The sequence below is a fragment of the Taudactylus pleione genome, unplaced genomic scaffold (genome assembly GCF_031769625.1).
Source record: "Taudactylus pleione unplaced genomic scaffold, aTauple2 ptg000313l, whole genome shotgun sequence".
NCBI classification, from domain to species: domain Eukaryota; kingdom Metazoa; phylum Chordata; class Amphibia; order Anura; family Myobatrachidae; genus Taudactylus; species Taudactylus pleione.
In genome coordinates this window covers 5,242,293-5,253,450 of record NW_028284714.1, presented here as the reverse complement: position 1 = coordinate 5,253,450, position 11,158 = coordinate 5,242,293, and the positions used below count along the sequence as shown (strand labels likewise).

The following is an 11,158-nucleotide window of genomic DNA, read 5'->3' as shown; positions in this document are numbered from 1 at the left end:
GCCCGCCCGCCCCTGCCTTAGACGCTTGTACCTGTTTGACAGTATACTATATTACATAAAGTTTGTATAGCTTAATGATTCATTATATTTCCGGGTCTGTGGTTATTTCTTTTCTGTGGAGTTCCATGAATGTGCAAGATGAATTTAAGATCAAGTGAAGCTGAAACATTCTCTAATAACATACAGTCTGATTTTTGGTTGCTGGGATGCCTATTTCTGAGATGATTGGCAACTGTACTCTAATAAGTTATCTCACTGTAGAATTAGCATTTTAAATTGCCTGAAATTAGTCTTGTAACTCCTTCCACACTGATAAGCAGTAACAATTGTTACTCTGAGATCTTTGCTAAGGTTCTCTTTGGCAAGCTGTTATCACAAACCTCAATACTCAAGACCATGCTGCTAAAGGTCCTGGCTTTTATACAGTTAGTAGCATGTCGTGATGATCAGATAATGATGTGCACTTGATAAGTAGCACCTCAAATGACTTGCTATATTGATATTGGAGCAATATGGATGTACTTACATCTGTACACTTGACTTTCATGTTGGCTTATTTATTGTTCAATTATTGTTATATACGTTATGGGCTACTTGTCACAAGAGTAGAATTATGAAACTGTAGTTGGTGTGGACTAGATGACTATTAGTTATGTGCTTAAACGTAAAGCAAAGATTTAAGAGATTTATGTACTTTAGTTTATATTTTTCTTGGCATAGGGATTTTTTTTTTATCACAGCATATTGATGTATATTTTTTATATTGTTGCATGTTAATTTGGGCAAAATTATGGTAAAATCTAGTTTTTAAAATTAGTATCTATTACAGAGTTAGGGCATGCATATCAGTTTACCTATGGGTGGAAAGCACTAGCTCTCCCGAGTATAAAGATAGATCTAAAGGCCTAGAGCTAGCAGGAAGAACGAACGGATACAGATCCCTCCTACACTATTCTGCGATCAGAGCCGAAACTAGACTTTTTGGTGCCCTGCCCACCACCCCCGAATTTTTCAAATACAGGCATAAGATAGGCACCTGAAAAAGGGCCATGGCCTCATGGGGAAGGGTCAGGGAAGAGATAGGAGAGACCAGGAGATGCTGGGGATGAAATAAGCGGAAGCTACAAGTGAGAATGATAGCAAACAGGAAAATTGACATGCCTGAACAGCGCCCCCTGCCCTGCGGTGCCCTGTGCCATGGCACAGGTCACACCACCCTAGTTACGGCCCTATCTGCGATTACCTCCTGATGGTAGTAAGATCGCAACAGTTTATACTGAAATCAAGTAAGAGTCCCACAGGGTTCATTTGGAATGCTATGGAGTGCCAGAGCCAAATTAGGTGGTTCCTGGTATCCTGTCTGGATCTCTTGGCTGTTAATTCTCGGAGGAGCATGGACATAATTTTCTGATTGCTCTTTCAGAGCTGCCACTGAAAGTAAAGATGCCATCATACCTTACAATGGTGGGCAATCAGCAAATGTAAAGCATCTCCTTAACACTACAACTAGAAACTATCATAATAAGCACTTTAATAACCTGGAGTGGTACTCATTACAGAGTAATCATACTTTAGATTTTTTTTCCATTTGAACCATATATGGCCAACATTAAGACTTTGGAAATAATTCACGTGCACAGCTTGTGTCATGAAGCACAAGTCTTACTGCTCATTCAGTGTTGCACACTAGTCAGCCACAATTATACTCGCACCACATGGACTGAACTGAATGTGGATATTTGTCCATATGCCATATTGTACATAACTATGCAGCTACAGCACCCATATCCATACGCATGGTCACATAGCTATTATCTGCCAGCATTTACACCAGCCCTATACATGGTGCAAGAGATCCATCTGAAATCAGACTGAATTCTGCATATGCTCAACACCACACAGCCTACAGTTCTATCTTACAAGGACTAACTAAAAGTCCTTGTAGGATATAGCCTGGTTGCCACTCAGTTATGCCCATTCACCCACACATGAAGGTTCCACTGAGATTTGTACATCTCATAATCGCCCAATAGATGCAGGCACTTTCCTATGGATCATGCATAGCATTAAAAATCGCAAGATCCGTCTGCAAAACAGACTTGTATGCAACTCTGAAGCAGCCACTTTGGGTTTTGCATTTTCAGGGGGTTGTAGGCCTCAAATTACCTGTCGTTCCACACGTCATGACATTATTACAAATATTAGCAATACGGTAATTTTATGTATCTATTGCTGTAAACTTGAAGGTAAAAAATGGCTACAAATTAGGAATCAGGAAGATGCTAAAATCCAATGTTATAGTTCTGGGATGATTTGAAATAAGTCAGGTCACCTGCCCTTGTAGCCATTTTGTTCAAGGTTTGCGATTTTTGCTGCTGAAAAACTTCAGAATAAAAACTAAAGTAATGATAGCAGAACTTGCATCCACAAATCCTTAGCTCTTCCAAATCATAGTAATTTCTCTTAAAGACAGACGGTACCATAGAAACACTTTATAATATGACACCAAAGAAAGTCAGATACACTTTAATGTGCTTATGGTTAAGTCATTATGTTACAGACACATTTTTACAATACTGAAAAACAAGAGTATAAAATATAAACTGTCATTTTAGCTGCCATTTCACTCAAGTCTTTCGTACTGTATTCCTTCACGCCTTTCTTAGATTCCTTTGCGCTGTCTTTTCAGATATCCCAGGTTGTAGTCTCTTGTGCCAGGCCCTCGCGCTCTCTTTGGCTGCACTTGTGACTGGGCAGTGAGCTGCAGTTTTATAGCACTGGAGTTCACTTTTGCTGCCACTAAAAGCTCTTTCATTCCTTTCATTTTCTGGCTCTGGAAACTGAGTGTAAGTGCCTGCGCAAGCTCTGTCTCCTCCCCCTTCTGCTCTTGGGACGGGCGCGGAAGTGGCTGAACAGGTTCCCCAGGCCTGGACTCTCGGCGAGGGGCCCTTCTTCTGGTATCATCAGAGTCATCATCCTCATTAGTAGGGTCTGAGCTCACTAATGTCACCTGCTGCCTTACCTGAAAGTGATCAAAAGGTCAGTCACCTTTACACATACAATATAGGGCAGTCTCCTGCATACTTTGGTAATCATTTATAGTTGCAAACAGATCAATCTCTATCTTGGTTACAAAGAGAATAGAGACTCCCACCTTGAACCACTGTCATTATGAACTCACCACGGCTCATCTTGAGCACCCCACAAGCCTTCCCGTTTCAGAAACCCTCTGACCCAGAATCTGCCCCACATTTACTACAAGTTCCTAATACCAGCTTACCAACTAACACATTCCTTACCTTTGACACAAAACAATACAAAAACCACTGCGTACTCTGGAACAGCAACAATGGATATTTATCTACAATGTGTCACCCAAACACATACAATTAACATATACAAAAAACAAGATGAAACCCTTTGTAGCGCTCACTTATTCAGATGATCCTCAAAGAAGTGCGGTATAGGAAAACAAAGGGGAGAGACAAAATATGCTTAAATCATCACATATACACTCTTATTCATCGCATTTTAAATACCCCTCTGTGTGACGAAATCTGGGGGACTTCGGGGAATAATGTTAGACAATAAAAAATCCCACGCACATCCCCCAGAGGGCGTGTGACATTATTGCGCAAGCCTACCCGAAGTGGAGGGATGTCCGCCCAGCGGCTGTTTGCCTATATAAGTTACTACTTAATAATTTGATGTAACTAGTAAATTTTATTCTTAAGGTGTAATATTTATACACCAGGGTTATTTTACCACATTGGCGGTGTTTACATTGATGCATGTGGTCACACAGAGGGCTATTTAAAACACTATGAATATAGTGTATATGTGATGATTTAATCATATTCTGGCTCTCCCCCTTTGTTTTCCTATACCGCACTGCTCTGAGGATCATCTGAATAAGTGAGCGCTACAAAGGGTTTCATCTTTTTTTGTACATGGTCCCGACCTTGACATGCACCTTCGTTACGAGATAAGGGCCACATACATCAGGCGGCCATTTCCCTGACCCGACTGGAACTGGCAATCGGAAACACGGCCAAAGTTCACTGATCTGTTAGGGAATCATGTTAAAAATCCCCAATTTGCTGATCACGATCATATATTGGTCAGGATTGGTAAATCAGGGAAATACAACATGTTGGATTTCAATATGACCTGACCCCGGTGTTTGGGGGTCTGGGAATTGCGACAATCTGTCACTGATGTATGGGTTCCTTTTGTCAACGACGTTCGCTTCATATGGGATTGGTCAGAATGTGTTGGCTAATGTGTATATTTTGTTAAGCAGGTTATTTCATCCTCTAGCTCAGTAATTCAGACACCTCTCTTGAGGTAAGTATTTTAGGAGGTCATTATTACAGGAGAATGCAAAATACAAAATAATATTGATGAACTATTGGATTGCTCAGATAAAATACCCTACTAACCTTAGCCCTTTTAGTAATAGAATTAACAAATTATTCTAGTTAAAGGTATAATACTAACCTGTGCATCATATCTTCCCAGTGATTGAACAAGGAATGTGGCCCAGCCCACATGTAGCACAGGTGTTGGGCTGTCCTCTTCCCATTTACAGATCCCATCGTAAAAACGCAAGAGGTTGGCAAAGCACAAAGGATCCTGAAGAGCAGTACCAGCCTAAGAGAGAAAAATAATAAGGAAAAATCAGGGCTAATAGTCTTGTTTCACAAGGCCAAAATCAAGACTTTGCTAGTTACGTACCGGATTGTCTGATGAGGCTTCTTCTTTTAATAAGTTAGGTAACAAATCATTGGCAATATCAAAGAGATCTTTATAGATTTCCTCATCTTCCCGACAGTAATTATACCTAGAGAGAAAAAACAGTACAGAAGAAATAGGAGGACAAACGATATAGAAGATTAAATATATGAAAGTGGAAGTAAAGGATATGTAGAAGAAGAAATCAAAAGACGAGAGAACAGCTACTAATTAACATAAAGTCTCACTCTTGAATGACTGCAGATGTCTCAGCCCAGGCCTTTAATGCCTCTCGTACATCCTTGTTCCGGCAATGATAAGCAGCTAAATAAATGTGAGGATACAAGTGCTGGTTTTCATAGTGTACTCGAGACGACCGTATAGCCTGTGGGGATGAGCAATGAGTGGGGAAATATAAAATAAAACTCACCAATTTCAAATAAAAGCTAAGTTTATGGGGAAAAAAGTACACATCTCAAATTAATGGAAAAGCTAGTGATAAAAATACATAGCTCTATGCTTTATTCAGGAAAGCACTCCTGGACATGGGCACATACAGTGCAAAGGTGCTGAGGCTTTGGAGGGTTTTGTTTTTTTTCAATTATTGTGAAAATCCTTTAAGCCACATATCAATGACAAAGCAAGAGACAAGAATATAAAATGAAAACAGAAGTCACCTTGTGATAGAGTTCAAGAGGCTTTGGACGTCCAGTGGTTGAAGCTAAATCTTCAAGGTCTGCCAAATTACCCAGAGCCATTGGATATCTGAAAATTAAATATAGGATTTTGGTACTTACCAGTAAAATCCCTTTCTCCGATTCTACAGGGAACACTGGAGATCAAGACACTGGGGTATAGATGGGTTAATGAGTGGAGCTGGCACTTTAAATTTATAAGTGTGAGTGACTCTTCCCCCTCTATACCCTAGAAGCCCCAGTTAGAGTACTGGAGCCCGAGGAGACGGAACAGAATCAGAAGGAGTCAAACAACAAGAACGGCAAAAGCTGAAAGAAACATACATAACAACAGAACATATACAACATGTATAAAAAACAGAACACAATGGTAGGTAAAGCACCGCTGGGAGGGCGTACAGTGTCTCCTGTGGAATCGGAGAAGGGGATTTTACTGGTAAGTACCAAAATCCTATTTTCTCCTCCATCCACCAGGGGACACTGCAGATCAAGACACTGGGGACGTCCCAAAGTTTCCCCCCGGGTGGGAGAGCTCTGAGAAACCTGTAAAACCCTGCGACCGAAACTAGATTCTGAGGCTGCAAAGGTATCAAACCAATAAAATCGAACAAAGGTGTGGACCAAGTGGCAGCATGGCACAACTGGGAAGCAGAAGCAGCCCAGAAGGCTCCCACGGTGTTAGTGTAATGGACATAAACAGAGACCGGCGGAATCTGGCCACCAGAAATATAGGCCTGTCGAATGACCAGATGAATCTATCTGGCCCCAGTTTGCTTAGAAGCAGGCCAACCTCGTTTGGAAGCATCATAAAGAACAAACAAGGCATCAGACTTCCGCAAGGCAGCGGTATGGGCCACATAAATCCTGAGCCCGAACGACATCTAGGGTGAGTGAAGATTGGGAAGTATCCGACAACACTGGAACCACAATCGGCTGATTGATGTGAAAAGCAGAAATCACCTTAGGTAAAGAGGTTGCCTTTGTATGGAGTTCTGCACAATCATCGTGAAATATAAAATAAGGAGGTCGACAAGAAAGAGCTCCTAATTCAGAAACCCTCCTAGCCAAAGCCAAAAAGGAGGACAGTTTTCCAAGTGAGAAGCTTAAGATCCACGTCTTCCAAGGGTTCGAACATTGAAAATTGGAGAAAAGTCAACACCAAGTTAAGATTGCACAGGGCTGTAGGCGGGATAAACGGAGGCTGAATCCAAAAAAACCCTTGTAAAAAAGCTGAACCAGCGGGATTAAGGCAAGACGGCGCTGAAAAACGCCGTTACCTGAACCTTCAAAGAACCAAGGCGCAAACCTGCATCCAAACCATGTTGGTGGAAAAGAAGGAGACGGGAAATCTGATGGGCAGTAGTGAGGAACATAGGTTTCACACACCAGGCTACATAAACACGCCAGATACGGTGATATTGAGCAGAAGTGATTGGTTTACAAACCCAGAGCATAGTAGGTATTACAGAGTCAAGAACACCACTGCGTCTTAAGATAGCGGACTCAACAGCCACGCTGTTAAACGCAGGCACTGTAAGTCTGGGTAAAGGCAAGGGCCCTGAAGCAGAAGGTCTGGTCGAAGAGGCAACGGCTAAGGCTCCCTGACGAGGAGCTGCTGAAGATCCAAGAACCAAGCCCTCCGTGGCCAGTTCGGAGCCACTAGGATGATGGCTGCCACTTCCCTCTTGATCCACTTAAGAACACGTGGAAGAAGAGGAAAAGGGGGGGGGGGGGGAGGGTACACAAGGATGTAGCTCCAAGGAACCGTCAGAGCATCTATCGCCTCCGCATTCGGGTCTTCCAGTTCTGGAACAATACCTGGGTACCTGATGGCTGTGTCTGGAGGCCATGAGATCTATTTTTGGCATAATCCATTTCCGTACTAGTTGTTGGAAAACATTCGGGAGAAGAGCCCATTCTTCGGGTTGGATGTCCTGACGACTGAGATAATCGACCTTCCAATTGTCCACTCCCGGAATGAACACTGCTGAGATCGCCACTATGTGGATTTCTGCCCATCGAAGAATGCAATTTACCTCACGCATGGCCATGCGACTGCGAGTCCCGCCTCAACGATTTATGTATGCGACCGCTGTTGTGTTGTCTGATTGGACACGAACTGGCTGACCGTTTAACAGAGAAACCGCTTCCAGAAGGGCCTTGAAAATCGTTCGGAGTTCCAGCACGTTGATCGGTAGACTCGACTCCTGTCGAGACCAACTGCCCTGGAAGCGATGGTCCCAAACCATCGCTCCCCAACCCGAGGCTGGCATCCGTTTCAAAAGCCGAACTAGCGACCTGCAGTGAGGTGGTGGAGCTGAATCCACCAGAGAAGGGAGATTCGTGCCTGAGGTGACAGGCGGTGCATATGAAGATGTGATCAGGACCACTGGGCCAGGAGATTCAACTGAAAAGGACAAGAATGAAATCTTCCGAACTGAAGAGCCTCGAAAGCTGCCACCATCTTCCCTAAAAGACGAATGCAAAGATGAATGGACACCTGCTTCGGCTTGAGAACCAGAAGGACAAGCTGACAAATAGCCTGAGCCTTGTCCACCAGAAGGAAGATCCTTAAAGCAGCCGCATCCAAGATCATTCCCAAAATTGGAGGCGTTGAGATGGAATCAGATTGGACTTCTGAAAGTTGATTATCCATCCGTGATGGATAAGGGCGTGGGGTGTTAAAGCTACATGTTCGTTGAGAATCTGAACAGATGGAGCTTTGATGAGATGATCGTCCAGGTATGGAACAATTGTGACCCCCCCGACGATCTGAGATGAGCAATCACCACCAACAATACTTTGGTAATGCGAGGTGCTGACGTCAGACCGAAGGACAGAGCCTGAAACTGAAAATGTTCCTCTCTGACAGCAAATCAAAGAAAAGCCTGATGTGGCTTCCAAATTGGGACATGGACATAAGCATCATTGATGTCCATGGATGCTAGGTACTCCCCATGTTCCAAACCTGCAATCACTGAGTGTAGAGACTCATCTTGAATCAGAACTAAAAAGAGATTGGAGTAGAAACCCAGACAACACTGATGGGCTGAAAGAGGTATCTGTACCTCGGAATCCAAAAGCTTCTGGATTGCTTGCAAAAGCACCTTCTGCTTCTGTTAGGAGATTTGTGGTAAAAAAACGATGTGGAGGGGGTTCTGCAAATTCTAGTTTGTACCCCAGAGACACCAGATTGCGAATCAAAACTAATGAACTGGTTTGAAACCAGACATCCTTGAATTGCGAAAGGCGAGTCCCCTTCCTTGAGTCTCCTAGGTGGGCCTGGAGCCCGTCATGCGGTAGGTTTATCGGCAAGATAAGGACAGCAGGTCGAACCAGACTGTCGACCTCTGCCTCCACGGGTAGCTGAGGAAGCACCACGTGAACATCCCCGAAAGAAATGAGGGGCCTGAAAGGAAGGACTAGCCAGAGCACGACGCGGAGCAGTAGATGGCAGAAAAGTAGACTTACCCCCTGTAGCCTGGGAGATAAATTTGTCCGATTCAGGTCCAAAAAGGATATCCTCAGTAAAAGAGAGGCCCTCCACAGCTCTTTTGGAGTCCGCATCCGCTTGCCAAGACCTTAATCAAAGAGCTTAGCGAGCCGCTATGGCTGATGCGGAGATGCTGGAACCGACATGACCAATGTCCTTAGACGCTTCTCCAAGGTACACAGCAGATTCATGAATGTGTTCAGCTAGAACGATTCAAGTCTGTTGACCCAAGAGCCAACCAAAGCCAGTCTAAAGCCCCTGCTGCTGAGTATATGGATTTTAAGGAGGTTTCCAGCTTGCGGTTGGAACGGTCCTTTAGGGCTGTGGCCGCAGGGACAGGCAACGTAGTTTTCTTGGAAAGCCGTGAGACTGAAGAATCTATCGGAGTAGGAGCTTCCCATATTTCAGTAACAGATTTGGAAACTGGTATATGGACAAAAACCGCTTGGGCATCTGAAATTTCTTGTCAGGATGCTGCCAAGCTGTAGACAATCGTTTATTTAATTCCTGTGAAAAAGGAGAGAAAATAGTAGACTTTTGTTTTGTTCCAAATAAGGATGCATCAGGAGATCCCGTGGACTCCTCGTCTGGAATCTTCAAGACATGTCGGACTAGGATAAGGCCCTCCACTCCCTAGACGCCCAAATCAGAGGTCTGTTGGTGAAGGTCGTCACGGTCTGAAAAAACAGGAGATATGGTAAGAACTTACCTTTGTTATCTCTGTTTCTACGAAGTCCATAGGGTCCACAGGGTTGACCTTGGGGTATAGGTTGGGAACCAAATCCAGGCACCACGCAGTTAAAGCTTTTAGCTCCCAGGATGCACTTGGGTCCACTCTCCCTATAACCCCGCCCCCCAGCCAGAGGCACCTCAGTTTGTAAGTAGCCAAAGGCCGGAGGAGGAGAGAAAAGAGAGAGAAAACTGGAACACTCTAGAACCATACTCACAGAAAAGGAGACGGGAAACCGGTGACCAGTAACACAGCCCATATGAAGCCAGGTGCGTCAGGGCGGGCGCCCTGTGGACCCTATGGACTTCGTAGAAACAGAGATAACAAAGGTAAGTTCTTACTATATCTCTTGTTTTCTACTTCAGGGTCCATAGGGGGTCCACATGGTTGACCTTGGGGATGTCCCAAAGCAGTTCAACCAAGGGTGGGGACGCTCCTGTGCTGAGAGGAGAATCCGTTGCGAAAAAGGAAGCATCCTGAGAGGCAAAGGAAACCAATGCCTAGAACCTTAAAAAGGTGTGGACAGAAGACCACGTGGTCACCTAGTAAGGCAAAACAGCCGAGGCGCCACAGCGAGCCGCCCACAAGGGTTACATGGCCCGAGAAAAAAACAAGCATCAACAACAGAAAGGCCTACCCCTGGGTAAGCCCCTGAGGAAGACATACGAGGCCATCCAGCCAACATTTAGTTATATGCCGGCTATCCTTTCCTGTGAAAACTAGAAATCTCAGACCACCAATAAGGAGTCCGATTTCCGTAAGGAGCTTGAACGGATCACATAAATCCAAAGAGGCCGGACCACAGTCAATGAGGCCACACCAGCCGAGAGGACTGGGGGCTGAATGGCTGTACCATAAGTTCCAGAATAATATGGAACCTAAAATCCACATTAAGAAGAAACACAGAGCGAGAGCAACTCACGCCCTGACATGATGCCCTCCAGAAGAGGGAGCGACATGAGAACGCTCCAAAGTCAGACACTCTCCTGGTTAATATAAACACCCTGAGAGAAAGAGAGAGCCTAAGCAATAGACCATGTAATGGCTATCACAACCAGCGGTTCCATCGACTGTCCCCGGAGGGAACGAAGAACCACTACTAACTCCCAAGGAGTCCCTAGGGAGGACAAATGGAGGCATAAGCCAGAAAACACACCAAAGGATGAACTGGATACCAGAGTGGAGCAATTCCATATCTTAACCATACCGACAGTGTAGAGATCCGCACTGTCAGGAAGGCCAGGCCGAGGGTGAAACTCAAGCCAGCCGGCAGGAATTCCAGAATATCTGGAAATCCTGGACACCGGAGGATCATATCGACAGGTACGATACCGTAAGAATTACGTATGCCACAGTCTGTGGCAGATCCCAGCAAAGTCTGGCCTGTCTGCTCTAAACATCTCAATGAAGACAGAGCCAGGGAAGCCCTAGGACCACAGCAGGGGCGCAGTCATAGACAAACGATCCAGGTCCAGGGAAAAACAAGGACCCTGAGACAGGTCCAGA

General features: G+C 44.6%; 1 protein-coding gene across 1 annotated transcript in view; it reads right to left on the bottom strand.

Annotated features, from left to right (window-relative positions):
* Positions 1-2,510: 2,510 nt before the first annotated feature.
* Positions 2,511-11,158, bottom strand: part of MEN1 (menin 1) — a 40,484-nt gene continuing 31,836 nt past the window's right edge. The window contains exons 7-11 of the mRNA XM_088442535.1: positions 5,412-5,499; positions 4,983-5,119; positions 4,738-4,843; positions 4,501-4,653; positions 2,511-3,022 (exon numbers count right to left, since the gene is read on the bottom strand). Of these exons, the coding sequence (XP_088298661.1) occupies positions 2,663-3,022; positions 4,501-4,653; positions 4,738-4,843; positions 4,983-5,119; positions 5,412-5,499 (844 nt within the window). The 3' untranslated portion in view covers positions 2,511-2,662. The remainder of the gene's footprint in view (positions 3,023-4,500; positions 4,654-4,737; positions 4,844-4,982; positions 5,120-5,411; positions 5,500-11,158) is intronic.